At 35.4% G+C, this 22,556-nt stretch overlaps 1 protein-coding gene across 1 annotated transcript in view; it reads left to right on the top strand.

Annotated features, from left to right (window-relative positions):
* Positions 1-22,556, top strand: part of CSTF3 (cleavage stimulation factor subunit 3) — a 78,092-nt gene that overhangs the window by 33,765 nt on the left and 21,771 nt on the right. The window contains exons 4-8 of the mRNA XM_003919966.3: positions 17,727-17,759; positions 18,148-18,245; positions 20,060-20,126; positions 20,208-20,242; positions 20,433-20,559. Coding sequence (XP_003920015.1) covers positions 17,727-17,759; positions 18,148-18,245; positions 20,060-20,126; positions 20,208-20,242; positions 20,433-20,559 — 360 coding nt within the window. The remainder of the gene's footprint in view (positions 1-17,726; positions 17,760-18,147; positions 18,246-20,059; positions 20,127-20,207; positions 20,243-20,432; positions 20,560-22,556) is intronic.

The following is a 22,556-nucleotide window of genomic DNA, read 5'->3' as shown; positions in this document are numbered from 1 at the left end:
AAACGCTTGAGCCCTGGAGGCAGAGGTTGCAGTGAGCCGAGATCACACCACTACAGTCCAGCCTGGGCGACAGAGTGAGACTCCATCTCAAAAAAAAAAAGTAATGAAAATGTCTTTTTTCAGGTTCTTCCACGTTACTTGTCAGGAAGCTGGGGGCATTATCTTCCTAAATTGTTTCTAAAATTTATTAACTTTTCCAATATCTAATGAGTAAATGCATGCCAGACACTGCATGGGAAGACAGGGGATGGTGAGTCAAGGAAATCTTCTGGATGAACAGGACTTGTGAACTGAGACCTGAAGTACGTGTATGAGTTAAGCAGAGACTACCTGGCAAAGAGAACTGCAAGTGCAGAGGCCTTAACAAAGGAAAGAGAGAAAACCTGCTTTGAGGAGTTGAAAAAATTTTAGCTTGATTTTTAATTTTTTACATTTTAGAAACAGATGAATAGTTTGTTTTTAAATTTTTAAGCTGAATTTTGCTTCTAGTCATTCCCAGTATATTAAAGCAGATGACTTGTGACTTATGTGAATGTTTTCTTTATTGTAGAAATACATGAACTTAATGGTCATTAGCTCATCTAGAATTACAGCTAAGCAGTTAGGGAGAATAATTGGAGAATAAGCATGGACATCTGAAATAATTGCTAAATTAATAAATTGACTGTTATTTTGCTCTAGGAAGAGCTTAACTGAGATATCATCTATAATTCTGGGCCCTTATTTTACTCAAATGCCTACATAAATTTATAAGTTAAATGACTGGAAGCTTTGTGTTCAATTCTCAAAAAAAATTACATGTTGATTTAGAAACTTTTTTGGTTTCCTTTTTTTAAAATTTATTTTTGGTTTCTATTTGTGCACTGAGAAACTAATACAATTAAGAAGCTATAAAATTTTCCCTTTAGTAAATCTTCATAGCGATTGAGGAAAATATGGCAATAATTGGCCTGAGTTTTCACTTTTTGAGAGGGGGGAAAAAAACTTTCCCAAGATAAAAAATTAGTTATTTTACGTAGTAGGTGAAACCTGAGAAGTTGCATGAGTAAAATTTGTTTTTACTAAATGGGAGTCGTAACATACCACATTGTCAGTATCTAGCTTATCCAATGACACACAGTTTCTAAATTGACTTATTTTGTATGGAAAGAAGATTGCTGCTTTTGTATGAGTTTTTAAGTGGAAAAAAAACATAAGAAACATTTCCCTCCTTTAGGGTAAATATTTGTTACTTTGAATGTGTTCACTAAAAGGGATTTTACCAAAAGGACAAATAAATAATAACTAAGATTAAGATACTGCTTATTTTATTGATTCTAGTATCAAAGTTTGAAACTTAGTTTTAAACAGAACCCTATAAAACGTTTTGATGTCTTCTGAGTACTTTTGGAATACCAAAAGACTGGTTAAAATTAAGAAAAGTGAAAGCCCAAGAACAGTAGTTTCCAAACATCTGTCAAAACACAAAACATCATCACGCCATTGCACTCCAACCTGGGCGACAGAGTGAGACTCTGTCTCAAAAAAGCAACCAAACAAAAACCTTTGGCAGACCATGTCATTTTCTAAATTTTTTTTTCCAATTTTATTGATTTGTAATACCCAAAAATTAGAGAGGGAGAATTGCCTACCTAGCTGATAAGAAGAGAGAAATATTAATGAGAATATGTTGATATTATTACTATTAACAGATGGTGGTATTATGTGAAATAAGATGTTTTTGTAGCTGTTAAGAGTAAATGAAAATTATAATGGAACTTTGATCACTAGTAATGAATTCTGATATTTTTAATTGATGAATTTTAAATAAATTTATATCTGTTCTTACTAATTATGTGAAAAGCCATATTTGTGAATTATGTGAAAAACAGTATGTTTAAGAATCAGTTGTTGTGGTTTTTGTTTTGTTTTGTTTTTTTGAGACGAAATCTTGCTCTGTCGTCCAGGCTAGAGTGCAGTGACATAATCACTGCACACTGCAACCTCTGCCTCCTGGGTTCAAGCAGTTCTCCTGCCTCAGCCTCCTGAGTAGCTGGGATTACAGGCACCCACCACCATGCCCAGCTAATTTTTGTGTTTTTAGTAGAGATGGGGTTTCACCATCTTGGCCAGGCTGGTTTCGAACTCCTGACCTCATGATCCACCTGCCTAGGCCTCCCAAAGTGCTGGGATTCAGGCATGAGCCACCATACCCAGCCAATAATCAGATTTTTTAAGCACCTTCAGGTAGACTGATTTAATAATTAGGAGAAAATTATTGAATGCTAGGATACCCGCAAGTATAAAATTTTATGCATAGTATCTGCATGATAATCAACATATTAATAGTAAAGTCTCTTCTCTAGTCACATTGGCATCCTTGATGTTCCTTAAATTTATTCAAGACATATTCCCCTCTTAGGGCTTTTTTCTGCATTAGCTCTTTTATCTGTTATAAAGATATTTATCCAGATAACTGCTTTGCTTTCTTCAAATCTATAAAAATGTTAACTTCTCATTGAGATTTACTGTGACCACTCTATTTTAAATTGCCACTCCTATCCCCCACAGAACTCCTCATCCTTTACTGAGTTCTCCTTTCACCTATAATTTTTTATCACCTAATGTACTGAATAATTTACTTATAGTTTGTCTCTTTTGTATGTTGATATATTCCAACAATACTTGGTATATAGTGACGGTATACCAAGGTAATACTTGTTGAATTAAAAATCCACAGTGGGAAATAATTGTATGTTACAAGTTGAATTTCTAAAAATTAGAGTTATGATATCTGTTTATAACAAGATGTATTATTTTCATGAATATAAAATTGTGATCGGCTAATACCTTTACTGTTACAGGTTAAAAAATATGTCTTTATTTTTAGAACACTAAAACTATTCTTTTGAATTGTCTAATACCCCTAAACATTTAAGTATTTCAGAGTAAGCTGCTTTCACATTATTTAGAATTATATTGATGTATAACTTAAGATAAAGATTTTTACTTTATTTATTTTTGGAGTCAGGGTCTTACTCTGTCACCCAGGCTGGAGTGCAGTGGCTCAAACTCTGCTCACTGTAACCTCCACTGCCTGAGCTCAAGTGTTCCTCTCACCTTAGCCTCCCAAGTAGCTGAGACCACAGTCGCAGTCTACCATGCCTGACTAATTGTAGAGACAGGTCTCATGTTACCCAGACCTAGTCTTGAACTCTTGGGCTCAAGCAGTCCTCCCATCTCCGCCTTCCAAAGTGTTGGGATTACAGACAAGAGCCACTGTGCCTGGCCAGATTTTTACCCGATCTGGCTTCTTTAATAGATTACCTTTGTAATTTAGTGCTTCAGTGAACATTGGATTTTAGAGTTTTTAGTTCTTTTTAAGATAGTTTGCACACACAATTTTTTAAAATCTTTTTGAAAGCTTGATATTAAATATTATCAAGGAGACCGGAAGGTAATATGATGAGTTAGGTTACTCAGATGAGCTCTCTTACTGAAAACAGCTAAGGCTGCTAGACAGAATTTTGAAAACACCTTATTAACATTGAAGAACTTCCAGCACTGTAAGGAATTACCAGGTCAAAGCCTGATGGAGTAGGGAGGGAGAAAAAAAGGAACATGAGGAGATAAATAGGATACCTAAACTGTTTTGGCCCTGAAAGCAACTGCCAAACTGAGAAGACTTGAGCTTCAGGTTTGAACACTTCCAGGACCTCAGGCAGCAAAAGTCAAAACCCCAAGGCCTGCCCAAGGTTCAGTGTCCAATGGGATATCCTCTCCCCTTAAAACTATGTGCTGCAAAAGCTACACTCAGGATGACAGTGATCTAGAAGCAAATCTAGAAGGTGTGCTGCCTTCCTCCCTGAAAGGGACTGAGAAAAGTTGAGCAGAATGGGGGAATCCTGAGATGTTCCTTATGTGGATTTGTGTAAATAAACATCACCTGAGAATGATTCAGAAAAACTGAAGCCATGTATGTAAAGTAGACTCAGCCTGAATTATGCCCCTAATCGGTGGTAATAGCTTATTCATATCCTTTCTGGAGGAATGCACTTTCTTCCTAGGCCTCAAAGACTTTCCACAAATAGTCTTTGAAGGAAAAATAGATCAGTTGCTAAAAATAAGCATGTGAGGAAACTATGTATATCAGAAACAGACCTGCAAAGACTTCAGAAACTAGAATTTAGGTAAGATTAGGTTAATAACACAGGTGAAGAGAGAATCGGAGAACTGAAGGAATCCAGAATAGAGTTTAATGAGAGAGATCTGAGACACAAAGGGTAGTGTGAAAATGGGGCTACTTGAAGTTCTAGCAGTAGAGGAAAAACACTGGGCGGAAGCACAATTAGAAGACAGAAATACTGAGAATTTTCCAGAATGATTGAAGACTTCAACAGATTCAAGATGCTTGTTGAATCTCAAGTAGTAATTTGAAAAATCCACAACTAGACATGAGATTGAACTATAGAAAACTAAATATATTTTCTTAAATCGCATAAACGGTTGGAAACAAAAAGATAAGTGACCTTCAAAGGAATGGCAATAAGGTGGTAGTAATTTTCCAGCAACAAGAGAAGCCAGAAGACAGCGGAATTGCCTCTTCAATCTGCTGAAAGAAAATAGCTGTCAACTTGCAAATTCTGTACCCAGGGTCATGTTAATAAAATAGCATTGTAAAAGTTACACATGCATTTTTGAACATGTCCAATTATAGGTGTAACTTAAATATATATTAAAAAATTAAAAGCTCATTTATTAAGTATCCAGGTTACTCTTCATATTTGCTTCCTACCCTAAAGTCATTCTGTTCCAATGAAAGTTTTCTTAAGTGAAAGGACTCTTAATTGGAATTCATGGTTTATTTTTAGCTTCACGTTTTTCAGGGCAAAAATGATTATGAGTTTTATTTTTATGTTTACTATAAGAGCTATAAATCTCACTTGATTGGTTTAGTGCCACAAGTTTATAGTTTGGGCATTAAACAAGTAGTTTTTTAAATGTTGAATTTCAGTGAAATTTTTACCCAAATATATCACTTCAATAACTATATTGTTAAATGTTTTTAAAACCCTTTGACTTGGTTGGAAATGAGTATTTTTAATCTTGTGTTATGCCAGTGTCAAATTTCATTAATTAGTATTCATCTTTTAGGTTTGAAAATTATCTAAATTTTTATGGTAATGCCTCGACTTTATTAGTTTCTGGGAAGGTTGATAGTTTTCTTTTTTAATGCTTAAATTTTGCTATGTGTTTAGAGGCTGCAAAGGTAATCCTTTACCTTAAAAAATGTTAAATAGTTTTAACAATATTATACATCTAATTTCTGTATGCATAATGCATATTATGTTTTATTTGTACATTTTTTTGCAAATTTTAAGAATATTTTGGGGGGTTTTAGAATACCGTTTGGAGAATTGATGAAAATACAGAAATGTTTAAATGTAGAAGAACTCAAAACAGGTTATATGTCACATAGACGCTCCATATATATGCATGTGTATATACATTTATGTATATACATATGTATATGTGTTAAGGTTCAAAAATCAGAAGATAACAAAAGGAACCTACAGTGAAAACTCACCTACCCCTGTTCTTGAGGCACCAGTTCCCCTCAGAATCTAGAGATGTTTAATGCATATACATTCCTGTGTTTTGTCCTTTGCATTAATAACTATTACATTTTGTTGTGCCCCTTTTTTATATAGCTTAAGAAAGTAAGTTTTGGAAATCATTTTTTCTACAAGTACATGATATTCTGTATTTCTTTTAACTTGTCCGCTATGAAGGACGTTTAAGTTTTTTTCTCAGTCTTATTACAGACAATACTGCAGTAATTGTGTACATATCATTTCCATTTGTGTAAATATTCTTGAGGATTAAATTCCTCGAAATGGAATTGCTGGATCAAAAAGTATGTGGGGTTTATTTGAAAATTTCCTAATGATCTTCCACAGAGGTTGTCATAGTTTTAAATCCCATTGATAATCCTGTAAAGGGCCCATTTCCCAAATCCTCTTTACACAATATGTCATACTTCTTATAGGTAAAAAATGATCATCTCAGTGTGGTTTTCATTTGCATTTCCCTTATGGATGGGATTGAGCATATTTTTGTTTTTAAGAGCCCTTTGGATTTCTTATCTGAGGACTAATCTCTCTAGTCCATTTTTCTGTTTTTTTTTTTTTTTTTTTTCTTCTTTACAAGAGCACATTAGGGAAGTTAAGGGAAACTTAATGTTAGCACAATTTCCTGTTTAGAAGTTGAAAGAATTTTGATTAAACATTTAAATAATGTGTTACATTTCTTGCTTTACTTGTTTTTCTCATTGTCAGAATGGAAGGAATGATAAATACATTCTGAGATGAAAGAATGTATTTTCCTTTGTTGTTTTGGTGTACTTACTGACCTATTTTACATCCTTTCTTTCCTTTTCGCTTTTTTCCTTCTTTCCTTTCCTTCCTTTTTCTCTTTTTTCTTCTTTCTTTCTTTTCCCTCCCTCCCTCCCTCCTTTCCTTCCTTCCTTCTTTTCTTCTTTCCTGCTTTCTCTTTCTTTTCTCTTTTCTTTCAAGACAGGATCTCACTATGTTGCTCAGGCTGGAGTGCAGTGGTGTGATCACAGTTCAGTACAGCCCTCACCTTTGAGGCTCCAGCAATCCTCCCACCTCAGCCCCTCAAGTAGCTGCGACTACAGGTGCATGCCACCATGCCCAACAAATTTTTGTATTTTTTTGTAAAGACAGGCTCTTGCTGTATTGCCCAGGCCGGTCTTAAACTCCTTTACTCCATCAAATCACCTGCCTTGGTCTCCCAAAATGCTAGGAGTACAGGCATGAGCCACCATGCTTGGCCTATATTTGTCTTTCAAATGCATGTTTTGTACTTAAGTATTTCTTTTATTAGTCAAACCTCTGATTTCCCATTTAAATTGTCTTAATGTTTGCTTTTTTTTTTTCATTTTTTAAAGCTTTTTGTATTGCATTGCAACATTAGAAAAACATGAGGAGACTCAAATACTCATATAATAAAAATAGTTTTAAGATTTTATAAGTGCATGTTTCTTTTGTTAGTTATATTTATTTTTTCCTAAAACTGATTTGCCTACGGAACAGTTGTTAAGAAAAATTTTAATTCATATTACAGATTTTCTTGAGCTATTCAATAAGGTCATGTAGAGAATAATAGACATCAAAATCAGGCATCTTTCAACAATCAGAGGTCCTTTTGAAGCGAGTTTATATATGAGTTATATTCTATTAACATTAAATATTCGAAAACCAGTCTTCCTTCACATTGGTGAGCTAATTACTTTATAGAATTTGGTTTTCAACATGCAAACTTTTCTATTCAACAACATATCTCAAATGTAGTAATTTGAAAGCTAGTCCATAGATTATTTTATATCTTGTTTCTGTGCATTTTGCAGTAGGATGTTGGGATATGGGGAAACAGAAAATGACTTTGTGCCTGTTCCCCATTCCTTCCTCAGGTTTAGATAGTGATTGGGAAAAAGGGCTGCCAGGAGTTCAGCTTCTTTGAGAAACTGAGCATTAGGAAACTTTTTTTTTTTTTTTTTTTTAAGTAATTTCACAACTTTTGATAATCTGGTATCTCTACTGATCTGTTATAGTAGTCATGGACAAAATTAGACCTGTATATTAGAATCAACTAGAAAGAATGGCCATATGTGTTTACTTCATTTGCTGGTGAAAGTATCACCCTCTTAGCCCAGAGCTTGCCATTCAGGTTTTTTTCCTTTCAACTATCTTTACATTTTAATGACAGCACCATAAGGGCCTGTTCTTCCAGCAGGAATACCAATATAATCTTCATTTCATTCTTGTCTACTAAAGCCTTAAAGGCAGCTTTCCATGTAGTATTTGGACTTAATTCTTTACCTTTGGTGGCATCACTTTGGAAAATGTGATATATATTTAGAGAAAGTAAAATTAAATGCAAACATTTCAAACTATATAAAAATTCCAGAGAAAATAGAGTGTGTTTTCGTTAAGCCTTTAAATGTGGCCGTGTTTAGAGAAATGCACTCAGGAATTCATTAAGTTAGGGAAAAAGTTTTAAAATCTAGTAGATTATTTTATAAAATAATTTTACAAATATTCTGGAGATAAGTATGTGGACTGAAGCCATTAAAATGGAGCCAAAATTTCAATTTTGGAACATGTTCATTAGAAAACATGTCTAAATCTTCTTGATTCTCCTGGAACTTAATATTTACCTGAATTTTTTTGTTTTTCATAAAGATACTGTTAGTTATGTCTACTTTTCAAACCTCCACTTTCAAAATTCCTAATTTCCCATATTTTACATGGCTATTTGACACAGCTTCAAATAGAAATCATGTTTTCATTCAAGAAAAGTGATGGAAAGTGGAATTGATTTGGGTGTGTTCATGGAAAGATCTAAATCCTGTGAAAAATCTAACTTTCAAAATCTACATTAGAGCTTTAATTATTCCTCCATTTTAGTCTGAATTTACTGACAGTGTTGTACTTAGCACCCTTTCTAAACCTTATTGAAGTGAGATTTTTAGTTAATATTTTAACAAGGCTTACAGGACTCAAAGACTTTTCTATAAAAGTTATTTATTTACGTTTTTACATTTCTCTTGATATTTAAGACAGTATCATCTAAAATTTATTTTTGAATGAATATGCACATAGTAACTGGTGGATTTTTAACCACATTAATTTAGCAGTTATTGAATTTCTGCTATATGTTAGGCTTTGTTCTAGGTGCCGTGAAATAAAAAACGTTATGCCTTTGTGGAATTTTTTAAATGATGTTGGCTCACTTGTTTTCTGAGTAAGCAGAATAATACTTAGGTGGACTACTGAGAAAATACACTTATAGTAGGCTTTCATAAGTAGTTGTCACAGAACCTAAATACATGCACAAATAATATTTTTGGAATTAAATGGTTGAATTTTAAAAGGCAAGCATAATGAATTAATATCAAGTGATTGAAACTTGAGAGATGGGAGGGAAAGCAGTTTGTCAAGATTGTTACAAAAAGGAAAACGTTTTTCTTATTTAAAAGGGTAATGTATGTATTTATTATAAGAAAAAAATTCTAAAATGGAGAAAAACCATATTCCCTATAACTTAATCACAGTTAACTTTTCCAGATCTGTCTATACAACCTTAACTTTTTGTAGCTTGTTTTTTCCACATGGTAGCATATTTTTGTGTTATTTAGTCTATAAAATCGCTTTTAATGGTGGCACAGTAGTACATCGTGCATGTATGCTGATTAACCAGTCCTAATTATCATTCATAGTGTTTCCAGTTTTTGTTTTATAAGAATCCCTTGCATAAATACAAATTTATTTCAGTATTTTAAGTCACAATTCTTTCTTTAGATTGACCTTTTAGAATTCATATTTTACTATCAAAGGTTGCTGTTGCTCGTATGATCTTTTGAATTGGACTGATCTTTTAAGTGTTTCAGAATTTAAGTAAATATGACCAATGTGTAGTTTGATCAAGAATAGAGAAACAGGGTTAAACAAATGCAATTTTGGTGAAAAAGATGATTATTTGATAAGGATTTTCTAAAGTGGAACTTGGAATTAGGTCATTTCAACAACAAAATAGAAATAAACTGCATATAGGATTGAGAAGTCTAGAATTGGGTCATAATACAAACGTTGATTGTATGTTCTTGGAAAAAGCAATGGTCTAATTTACACTCATTTTTGACATAGTTCTGTGATACATTTAAGGGTCTGGAGAACTGAAACTTTTAGGATGTCAAGAGGTTTTGGCTAACCTGTTACATCTAAATCAGTATATATTATAGGTATACATTTGTATCTATATATTTGTATTTTTAATTTTAGAGACAGAATCCCACCATGTTGCCCAGAGTGGTCTCAGATTCCTGGCCTCAAGTGGCGCTCCCCCTTTGGCCTCTCCAAACACTGAGATTACAGGTGTGAACTACCACATCTGGCATTTATATCTATACAAATTGCAGAAACAATACAACTTATAGAAAAATTAGGAAGTACAGATAAAATTGTTTTTTAGGTAGTGACTGCCCCCAAAAATATAACCAAAATATAATTCCATGAGTTATGACTTAGTCTACCACTTTATCTTCAGTGATAGAAAAGGACCTGCCACACAGTAGGCACATAATTATTTGTTGAATAAAAATGAATTTATTTGCAGATACTACTTTCCCGATTTCTTTACCTTAAGATTGGGAGTGGTGGTGAGAATATTCAGCAGCTAACTTAAAAGCCTGTTTCTAGATCTTAAAATGTCATTCTGTAATATTTCCAAATTTCTTAAAACTACTTGTATTCTGTAATCTTCCAAGACATATTTTTCAGGCTGTAGGTGATTGAAGAATAGCTGAAAAGAACAGTGAAAAAGTAAATGAACGGAAGATAAATTTTATATTTAGGATTCCATTTGCTTTCAGGTTTCAGGATTGGGGCTAAGCTTTCTGGATAATTAATACAAGTAGAATCAGACAGCTTTTCTGCATCTCAAATCTGTTTAAGATAATTGTCTTAAGTCCCAGAAAAGTTTATGTGCTATACTTTAGAGTAGAAAAGATCCAGGGAACAAATTAGGAATGTGATTCTGTAATTCATTCATTTGTTCATCACATTTATTGTGAACAACTACTGTAAGAACTCACTTTAGATGGATCTTAGCCCTGCCTCTGCTGTGTGCCCAGTACTATCTGAAAACCTGTGTTGACTTGTCCCAAATGGTTATTGTGGACAAACCTAGACAAAGTATACAGAGACTTACTTTTCCTTTAGATTATATCACTTCTTGGTGTTCCTCTACAGAGTTGTGTCAGGTTCATTTATTTATCAGTTTTTATTTTTTCAAAGCTGAGCTTTGCTCTTGTTGCCAGGCTGGAGTGCAATGGTGCGGTCTGGGTTCACTGCAACCTCCACCTTCTGGGTTGAAGCAATTTTCCTGCCTAAGCCTCCCAAGTAGCTGGGATTACAGGCACACGCCACCATGCCTGACTAATTTTTTTTTTTTTTTTTTTTTTTTTTTTTTTTTTTTGGAGACGGAGTTTCGCTCTTGTTGCCAGGCTGGAGTGCAATGGCGCGATCTCGGCTCACCGCAACCTCCGCCTCCCGGGTTCAGGCAATTCTCCTTCCTCAGCCTCCTGAGTAGCTGGGATTACAGGCACGTGCCACCATGCCCAGCTAATTTTTTTGTATTTTTAGTAGAGACGGGGTTTCACCATGTTGACCAGGATGGTCTCGATCTCTCGACCTCGTGATCCACCTGCCTCGGCCTCCCAAAGTGCTGGGATTACAGGCTTGAGCCACCGTGCCCGGCTAATTTTTTTATCTTTAGTAGAGACTGGGTTTCGCTGTGTTGGCCAGGCTGGTCTCAAACTTCTGACCTCAGGTGATCCGCCCACCTCCGCCTCCCAAAATGCTGGGATTACAGGCATAAACCACTGTACCCAGCCTCAAATGTGTTTTTGAACCATTTCAATTTAATTGTATAATGATTCTCATAACTGGTGATTTTTAAAACAGCATACTTTTTAAGATCCCCCCAAGGGGTAAGGGAAAAAATTGAATTTGAGGAAACCTGTTAAAATGCTCTTGACATAGAATTTTATTTCTCTGGTCTGGAAAATGTTAATTTTGTTAGTGTTTACATCAACATTTCATAAAACAAGCATAAAACAATGAAGCATGAAATATGTTCCTAACATTAGGAAAAACTCATTTATTTTTGAACAGCTAAATATCTACCATGCTTTCTTTAGATCTCAATATAAATGTATTCCAGGGAAAGGACATGGCCACTCCAAACTGTTAAAAATAGATGTTAGTCACTAAGATTCATTAGACCTTTTCTGGCAAAGTTAACACTTTACAAAGTTAAGTAATTTAGTGTAGGTAATCATTAGTTCCAGTAATCAATCTGAGGATAGTTTTAGTTCCAAAAGATAAGGGATGACTAATTAATGCTTGGGAAATAATTGTGGAAGTTAACAAAGGACTGGAAATATGAAGTATTTAAAAGTATCAGGAAAAGATCTGTGTTTACTCAATATGTTATACTTGTTTTACTCTCCCCAAGATAATCACTATTGTTTTTTGTTTTTAACAGAGGTAGGGTCTTGCTATGTTGCCTGGGCTGGTCTCAAACTCCTGTGCGCAAGAGATCTACTCACCTTGGTTTTCCAAAGTGCTGGGATTATAGCCATGAGCCATTGCGCCTGGCCAATAACTACTGATTTGAATGTAATTAAATTTAAAGCTTAATTGATCTCGATATTGCTATTCTAGTTATCATACTCTTCTATAAAAGAAATAGGAAGTTGGCGATTTTAAAAATTTGTTTTTTTCACTAAAGACACTTTTCATATCTTTGTAAAATGTGGATAATTCATTAAAAAGGTAATGCAATTGTATGACAAATTTTTATGATAAACAGTAGGTATACCAGAAGGATAAGTATTTATGTGTTCAGGGTCTTACTCTGTCACCCAGGCTAAAAATGTAATGGTGTGATCATAGCACACAGCAGCCTCAAACTTCTGGGCTCAAGCAATCCTCCTGCCTCAGCCTCCAAAGTAATGGACTATATGCATATGCCACCACATCTGGCTTAATGTTAATTTTATTAAGAGCCTCAGTCATTGAAAATTATACACTACTTTTAATAGATTAAGTATAAGCAAGTCTTAGTAAGTTTTGCAAAATTATTTGTGTGCATATAATGGTCTTTAAATGGAGACATTTTCTGTTGATTAATGGCAGAAAGCTCTGAGAATCCCAGATGTCAAAACAAAATAATCTTAAGTATCAAGAATTTTTTTATTTTTAGAATTTAAACCAAGCTTTGGTTATCAGGTAGAATGGATTTCTGTACAAATGCGCGTAACTATGCTAAATATAGTTAAGAATATCTAACTCATAGGTAAGATGTTTTCATATAAATATTAGTAATACATAGGATAATCTTTTAAAGAAGAAAAATGGATTCGTGGTAGGATGGCTGAAGACAGGATATTGGTGTCTAAAATAGATGTTATTGTTAATTTGTGTCAATACCCTGTCTTCAGCCATCCCAACACTAATAATGGCATTTGAATATGGCCTGCACCTTTCCTCTACATCAGTTAGGCCAATTATAACACTATTGCTCTTTCTGGCTACTTGGAATATGTAGCTCTGTTTGGAGAAGATGTAATGAAAAGTTTATATTCCTTTAGTTCATAACTTTGTTGACTGGTATGATTTATGGGCACGTGGAATGTCTAGATGCTTTATATTTTTAATTCTTGATAACAACCCTTTGAAGTAGATTTATTATCATTCCCATTTTGTAGGTGGAAAAGCTGATACTGTAAGAGAGTAACTGATGCAGTGTGATCAAATTCTTTTCATTTTACCACTGCAGTTTTTTGTTTGTTTGTTTGTTTGTTTTGTTTTGTTTTGTTTTGTTTTTTTGAGACGGAGTTTCGCTCTTGTTACCCAGGCTGGAGTGCAATGGCGTGATCTTGGCTCACCGCAACCTCTGCCTCCTGGGTTCAGGCAATTCTCCTGCCTCAGCCTCCTGAGTAGCTGGGATTACAGGCACGCACCACCATGCCCAGCTAATTTTTTTGTATTTTTAGTAGAGACGGGGTTTCACCATGACCAGGATGGTCTCGATCTCTTGACCTTGTGATCCACCCGCCTCGGCCTCCCAAAGTGCTGGGATTACAGGTGTGAGCCACTGCGCCCGGCCCCACACTGCAGTTTTAACCTCCAAAACACATTGATGATTTTTTTTTTTTTTTTTTTTTTTTTTTTTTTTGAGACGGAGTTTCACTCTTGTTGCCCAGGCTGCAATGAAATGGTACAAACTCAGCTCACAGCAACCTCCATTTTCTGGATTCAAATGATTCTCCTGCCTCAGCCTCCTGAGTAGCAGGGATTACAAGCATGCACCACCAAGCCCGGCTAATTTTTGTACTTTTAGTAGAGATGGGGTTTCACCACATTGGCCCGGCTGGTCTCAAACTCCTGACCTCAGGTAATCTGTCCACTTCAGCCTCCCATAGTGCTGGGATTACAGGCATGTACCACCAAGCCTGGCTAATTTTGTATTTTTGGTAGAGATGGGATTTCTCCATGTTGGTCAGGCTGGTCTTGAACTCCAGACCTCAGGTGATCTGCCTGCCTCGGCCTCCCAAAAGGCTAGGATTACAGGTGTGAGCCACCCTGCCTGGCTTCAAAGTATTTTTTTTTTTTTTTTTAATGAATGATGTTTAAAAAAATAATGAGATTATAGCTATTCTGTTAAGGCCACCAGTACCAGCTCTGTAGAAGGCCTCTCAAATAATATTTTACTGGTTGCATTAATGAATGACAGTGGCCACGTACTAGAGATCAGAGAGTTTTTCTGTATTAGTCAAGTGTCTTTCTACATACATTTATTGGGCTAATACCAATTTACCAATTAATGAAGTAATTGATGAATCCAAGATACAGGACCACTTTGTCAGGAAGGGTTATGTAAAGTTTGGTTATTTCATAGATACATATAATAGACATAATTTTTACTGAAATGCATAGATGATAGTACAGTCTTTTTCTTGTTTCTATTTTTGTATCCACCCATATCACCCTGCCAACCATAACTATGTTTAACAGCCTTGTGGGTATTCCTTATTTTCTCTATGCTTATATCATACGTGAACATATATAGGATTTATTTTTAGTTATTTTATATAGATAGATTATATAAATTTTACTGTCCTTTCATTCAATAAGATCTTGTGACAATCCCTCCCAATTACCTGTTAAAGCTGAATACATAATATTCCATGCTGTGGATGCATCATAATTAAACTATTTCCCCATTGGTGGACATTTAATTTTTAAACTTTTTGCTACTACAAAATTTATAGTAATTAACCTTGTACAAATACCTCTCTATTCTGTTGCTTTTATTTTTATAGGATAATCCCAGGAGTGGAATTACTGGGTTGAAAGATTCATTTTTAAAAATTAGAATAGCTATTACCAATGGCTTTTCATAAAGGCTGTAACAATTCATATTTCCTCCAGCTAGGTGTGAAGTGCAATTTTCATTACATGGCTTCAGCTGTGTTAATACCTTTGTAAGCTTTTACCATTCTAATGGCTATTAAGTAATATCTATATTTTAATTTGTCTTTCCCACATTGAAAGTGTACATATATTGTCATATAGCTTTTTTTTTTGAGACGGAATCTTGCTCTGTCGCCAGGCTGGAGTGCAGTGGTGTGATCTTGTCTCACTGCAACCTCCGCCTCCTGGGTTCAAGTGATCCCCCTGCCTCAGCCTCCTGAGTAACTGGGACCACAGGGGCGCACCACCACACCTGGCTAGTTTTTTGTATTTTAGTAGAGACGGGCTTTCGCCAAGTTGGCCAGGGTGGCCTCTATCTCCTGACCTCATGATCCACCTGCCTCAGCCTCCCAAAGTGCTGGGATTACCGCTCCTGGCCATCATATAGCTTTTAACCATTTACATTTTGTGTTCTGGGAATTAACTAATAGTATTCTATGCCTATTTTCCCAGTGGTTGGCATTGGTTTTCCTGACAAGTTGTGTGAACTGTATATAATCTCACTTGGAAAACTGGTGACTTAAACTCATCCTACTTTATTCCAACTCTCAACTCAGCCTATTTATCTCTACTAAGCAAAGCAGCTAAATGCAAGGAAACCTCAGGTTCTATGGGAATTGCAAAGAAGAGGCCCAGTAGAGGGCCTAGGTAAAGGACTGAGAAGCTGACCTATAGAAAACTTGGAACTTCTCAAATGCCTCTCTAACCCAGACAAATGTTGACATCAGTCTGGCCTCTTGAAAACCAAAAAGGATCAAAACAGGCAGGCTGAGTCCTCCCTGCTCTTCAGTAGAGATTTCTTCTTGGTTTCTTGGCAGGAGTGTTTGCTGCCTATACCTGCTACAAAGCTGTCATGGTAGAGAAGAGTCAATTTCTACTCCTTTAGGACTGTTAACACAGCTTCAGTGAGTAGACAGGAAAAAAACCAGCACGTCAGAAGGATCTAGCAACCAGAAAGGAATATAAACTAAAACTGTCAGGTCCCTGACAAAATAGAGCTGCTAGAGGAGAAATACAACTGGAACAAAGTAATAAGAACACAGGATTCAAAGGGCTGTGTTTAAAACTTGAGTCAAAAACCATTACGTATGAACCAAATGCAGTTAAAGGCTAAGTAGAAGAGAAATGAATAGCCTGGAGAACCCACTGGACAAACTGTTTTAACACCTTGAGCAAAAATTCAAAGGAAGGGTAAAGGTAACAGATTTCAAGGATGGAACCAGGAGATGTAATGTATATAGTTCTAGAAGGAGAAAAATGAACAGATGGAAGAGAGATACTTATTCTCGAGCTAGAAAAAAAAAAAAAAAAAAAGCCCTGAGTATATGGGTTCAAAGGGCATGCTGAGTTCCAAGCAGATTTTGTGGTAATAAAAGTAAACGACAGTTACTCACTGTTAAACCTGCTAGGCAATATTCTAAAGCCTTCATATTTATTAACTCATTGAGTTCTCAAAATAACCCTAACAACGTAGGTATTATTATCACCCTTAATCAGAAATAGCCAGATTGTGAACCCAAGAAGTCTGACTCCAGAGCCTTGATTGAACTGCTTCAAAGTACAAAGATCTATGTTTAAGAGAGTGCTAAAATGTATGATCTCTGAAGATCAAGATAAAAATAATAAGTTCAGAAAGAAAAGTTATCAGCAAAAGCAAAAGAGACTGTCATCAGCATTCTCATCTGCAGCAGCTTAAGCCAGAAAACTGGGAATGCTGCTCTGTTACTGAGAGAAAAGGACCTAAACATCTCTAATCAGCCAAAATATTTATTTGCCTATTTGGGTGAAACAAAGATTTGCTGATTAACGCAGTTAAGCACCTAACCCCACCCATACTATGTGATGAAATACTCAGAAAAGAAAGAGAAATCTAATAGTATTTAATCTCTTTGCACATGCTATTTCTCCTGCCTGGAATAACTTCCCTTTCTTTACCAAACATCTCAGATTCTCCTAGAAAAAGTTATTATCTTTTTCCAGGAAATCTTTTGCAATTCCCCGAGTCTAAGTCTTTTGCTCCTCCCAAATGCTCCTGTAGTACCCAGTACTTTCTTCATTTTAGCACTTACCCATAATCTCTTAAAACCTTCCATTTCCTTTTTTCCCCCATAAGATTGTAAGCTCTATGAGGGCAGGGGCAGACCTGTCTTGTTCACACTGGTAGCCTCCATGCCTAGCACAGTATCTGCAATATAGTAGGTTGATGGTGTGACTAAGTATATGTAGTCAAAATTTGCAAATCTTTTTTGCTGCTCTACTCAGATTGTTCTAGTAGCTATTCAGGAAAAGGAAGTCTTTAAGTTTTTCTTCAGTGAATACATAAAGTCCTATTCAGGTAGACCTATTGGGTATATATTTCTGTATTCATCTCATGACTATTTTACAGCATTTTATTAAATTCACAAAGTTTCTATGTAAATGAATGTATGAAAATCCATATAGATTCAAGTTACACAGGTAGATTTATAATGCATTTTATGCATGTTTAGTTCAAACTTCTGTTATTTTTGAAGAACAAAATTAAAGTATAGGGATGAGTTTGCAAGGTTGGTTAAAAACTGGTCAAAAATTCAGATTGCTGCTCTAAAAAATAGTATTAATCCTATGTTTTTCTGTTCTCTTCAGATTAAAGCTAAAAATTATGACAAGGTTGAAAAGGTGAGTCCTCAAATATACTTTGAATTTTATATTGAAGATTAACTTAAAACCTTGTAAGACAAATATAATAAAATGTTAACAATAATTGAATCTACATAGTGATTTGATTTTTTACAAGTTAATTGTACTTATTCAACTTTTTTATATGCTTAAAAAATGTTCATCATAAAAATTTTAGAAAAGGAAAAGAAAATAATTATACTCCCCTGACAAATCATGAGAAGCATTTTAATTATCTAAACTGAAAATGGGGAAATTATTTGCCTTTTATTTATAAGAAGATAAATTCATAAAGGGAGATGAATTTGTGTTTTTGATTTTCCATTTCATCTATGTCTATATGAAATTTATTTAACTGGATTCTAATAATATATTCTTGTATTTAAAGCTATTTCAGAGATGCCTTATGAAGGTTTTGCACATTGATTTATGGAAGTGTTATCTTTCATATGTCCGAGAAACCAAGGGTAAACTACCAAGTTACAAGTAAGTGAAATCAGGATCTTAAGAATGCAAGTCATCTCCAGGCACACAGTCAATCTCACATAAACTCACACCTTCTCTTAGCTCCCAGTGGGAAGAAATGTCAGGATTTGAAAAGTCAAAATCCTTAGGATTTCCTAAGAAATTAGTAACCTTGAAAAAAGTGCTTCAAAGAAAGTCACTGGCATGAGTCCTACTCCGGACAATTGAAATCGCCCAAGACCTTTCTATACTGAAACACTGTATTTGCAACACCAAACTACTTTTTTGGCAGGCTTGTTGTCAAACTTTCTCAAAAAGCATCTTCATACTTGTGCTAGTACTACTTTGGGTGGTCACAATGCAATGTACTACTTAAGTGATCTAAGGGGTCTCTGACAATTAAGGTGATTGGTGGGGTCTCTGATAATTGTATTGTGAAGTTGCCATCCCCACTCTGACTTATATCCACCTCCCCATCTTTGCTGAGTCTAAATAATGGGCCTTCTGAGGTGCTATTTTTGTACATAACTTAGCAGGCAAGTTATGTCTATTACTAATATTCTATCTTTATTGTCTTTTCCTGATTATTCTTTTTGTTATTATTTTTGTGTTTTGAAACAGGGTCTCAGCTCTGTTGTATAGGCTGGGAGTGCAGTGGCACAACTTTAACCTCAACCTCCTGGGCTCAAGTGATCCTCCCGCCTCAGTCTTCCAAGTAGCTGGGACTATGGGAATGAGCTACCACACCTGGCTGATTTTTTCTTTTTTTTTTTGGTAGAGATGGGGTCTCTTTATGTTTGAGACCCCAAACATAGCAGGGTCTCAAACATGCCTAGACTCGACTCAAATTACTGCACTTAAGCAATTCTCCTGCCTCAGCCTCCCAAAATGCTGGGATTACAGGCATGAACCGCCATGCCTGGCCTGTTTATACTTTATTGTCTTATATTGAAGTAGAAGTTCTTTCTCCCTGATATACCCTTCACATTTTAACATAAGTAGCATTTTGATAAAACTATACTTTACAGATTTCTGTATTTTACTTTAGAGCTAATAGATCTTCAGACTTAATGTATGTCATTAATGAGAATTATGCAACTTAAAAGATAAAAAGTAAGACATGAGCCTTATCTTTGATAAGCTCACAAGCAGTAAAGGAAACAATTTATGATATTGACAAGCTTAACATCAAAGAATGACTTTATATACTTACAAAGATGTCTTTAATTTTTGTTTATAGAGAGAATGTTCAAATGTTGTTCTGATCCTGTGATCAGAAGCTATGTTTTAGTTATAAATACATTTATTATTTATTTACTTACTTATTTTTTTTTTTAGAGACAAGGTCTTACCATGTTGCCCAGGCTTGTCTTCAACTCCTGGCCTCAGATGATCCTCCTGCCTTAGCCTCCCAAAGCATTAGGATTATAGGAGTGAGCCACCACACCCACCTTCAAATAATATTTCATTTAAAATTTTTTTAGAGACAAAATCTTACTCTGTCACCCAGGCTGGAGTGCAGTGGTGCATTCATAACTCACTGTAAACTTGAAATCCTGGGCTTAAGCAATCTTCCCACCTCAGCCTTCTGAGTAACTAGGACTACAGTTGCACACCACCACACCCAGCTAATTTTTTTAAATTTTTATTATTTTAGAGACTCAGTTTCACTGTGTTGCACAGGCAGGTCTTAAACTTCTGGTTTCAAGTGATCCTTCTGCCTTGGTCTTCCAAAGCACTGGGATTACAGGCATGAGCCACCATGTCTGGCCTAATCATAGATAAATTTTCATAACAAAAAAATTTTAAAAACATCTCTTTCGTGTTCATTTCAGAGAAAAAATGGCTCAAGCGTATGACTTTGCACTGGATAAAATTGGAATGGAAATTATGTCCTATCAGGTAGAGTTAAAATTTTTTAATATAGGCACTTAAACGTACAAATACCAAGAAAGATATTAACATTTTTATTTCATTTCTTAGATTTGGGTGGATTACATCAATTTCCTAAAAGGCGTGTAAGTATTTTTCTAGTTTTTAAAAGAGATAAACAGTTGATTTAAGGTAAAATATAATTTTTAGTTCTTTGAGAAATCTCCAACTATTTTCCATAGAGCTGTTATTTAGGTAGATATTCAGTAGTGAGATTGATGGGTTGAATGGGATTCAGCTATAATATAATTGATGACATTTCTTACCCAATTTCAGGGAAGCTGTAGGATCCTATGCAGAAAATCAAAGAATAACAGCTGTCCGAAGAGTTTATCAACGAGGTTGTGTTAATCCAATGATCAACATTGAACAACTCTGGAGAGACTATAACAAGTATGAAGAGGTAAATTACCTCAGAGTAGTTGTTTATTATAAACTAAGCCATTTCAATTTTTATGCATTGTGGATTTGTAGATTATAGCCTTTCTAGCATCACATTCCTGGATATCAGTGTTACACATTTTTAAAAATTGATTGTAATGAAAGCACTATACTGTATCTGCAAGATTTTGAGAGTCTCCATATTAGTGTTTTTTTTAGAGGATACTCTGAAGAACAGTAGTTCTTTTTTTTTTTTTTTTTTTTTTTTTTTAAGATGGGGTTTCACCATATTGGTCAGGCTGGTCTCGAACGTCTGACCTCAGGTGATCCTTCCTAAAGTGCTGGGATTACAGGTGTGAGCCACCGTGCCCAGCTCCAATAGTTCTTATAAAACTATTTTTATTCTATGTTAAGCCATATCCACACATTCATACACACACATATACATTGTCATTGACCTTCTATAAAACAGTGTCTTCTGGGAATTATTTTTCCAGTAGTAACTTTTGGGAATTATGTTTTAGTTGCTGTGTACTTCTTTCACCTGATTACAGTGATGTGATTATTGGTTTGAATTTGTGAGGTGTGTGGCTGCAATCCAAGATCTTTGTGTTATGGGGATCTGCTTTTAATAACTGACTAATCAGTCTGAATACATAAATATACATGCCAAATAAGCTCTAGCATTAAAAGAAAGTTCCTTGGCTGGGCGTGGTGGCTTACACTTGTAATCCCAGTACTTTGGGATGCCGAGGTAGAAGGATTGCCTGAGCCCAGGAGTTTGAGACCAGCCTGGACAAGATGGCAAGACCCTGTCTCTAAAGATTAAAAAAAAAAAGTTCCTTATATGTATATTGTGATTTGGAAGAACTATACAGGGGAGTTAAATTGTTCCCTCACAGGCATTAGCTGTGGCTCTCAAACATTATGGTTTTGGGATTTTAAAAATGATTGAAGACCACAAAGAATTTTTTTTTTTTTTTTTTTTTTTTTTTTGAGATAGGTTCCTACTCTGTCACCCAGGTTGGAGTGCAGTGGCACAATCACAGCTCATTGCAGCCTTGATCGATTTCCTGGGCTCAGGTGATTCTCCCACCTCAGCCTCCTAGGTAGCTGAGACTACATGCACATGCCACCACTCCCAAGCTAATTTTTCAGTAGAGATGAGGTTTCTCCATGTTGCCCAGGCTGGCCTTGAACTCCTGAGCTCAAGCAGTTTACCCGCCTTGGTCTCCCAAAATGTTGGGATTACAGGCATGAGCCACCACACCTGGCCAAAAGCTGTATTTTCCAAAACAAAAAATGTAGTGAGAAGAATAGCATTGTTTTTTATATTTTCTCAAATCTCTTTCATATATAGTTTAATAGGAAACAGCTGGATTTTCATATTTGCTTCCATTCAATGTGTTATAATACTGAATGTCGTGTAGCCTCTTGAAAACTCCTGTATTTTTGTGAAAGAGGCAAATAATGTCTTAGTATTATATTGAAAGCTATTTTGATTTCATGGACTCTCTGAAAGGGTCTCAGAATCCTTGGAGTACTCACTGAGTGGTAATGTTTATCTTTCCTTGCTACTTCTGTTTGTCCTTTTTAAAAGTGTTATACAACAGAGCTAGTTAGAAAAGGGCTATTAGCCAGGTATGGTAGCTCACACCTATAATCCCAGCACTTTGGGAGGCTGAAGTGGGAAGATTGCCTGAGGCCAGGAGTTTGAGGCCAGCCCAGGCAACGTAGCAAGACTACATCTCTGCAAATCAAAAAACAATTTTTTTAATTAGCCTTGTGTGGCAGTGCACATCTATAGTCCTATGTCAGGATGCTGAAGAAGGAGGATTACTTGAGCCCAGGAGTTCAAGATTCCAGTGGATTAGGATGATGCCACTGCATTCTAGCCTGAGTGACAAAGGAAGACTCTGTCTATAAAAAAGAAAAAGAAAAGGGCTATCAAAGTCAAGCCATGGCTATTCACCTAGATGAATCTGTACGTCTTTTTTTGTTTTGTTTTGTTTTTTAAGT

This window comes from Saimiri boliviensis, chromosome 6 (assembly GCF_048565385.1).
Source record: "Saimiri boliviensis isolate mSaiBol1 chromosome 6, mSaiBol1.pri, whole genome shotgun sequence".
Lineage (NCBI taxonomy): Eukaryota > Metazoa > Chordata > Mammalia > Primates > Cebidae > Saimiri > Saimiri boliviensis.
This window is presented reverse-complemented; position numbering and strand designations above follow the sequence as displayed.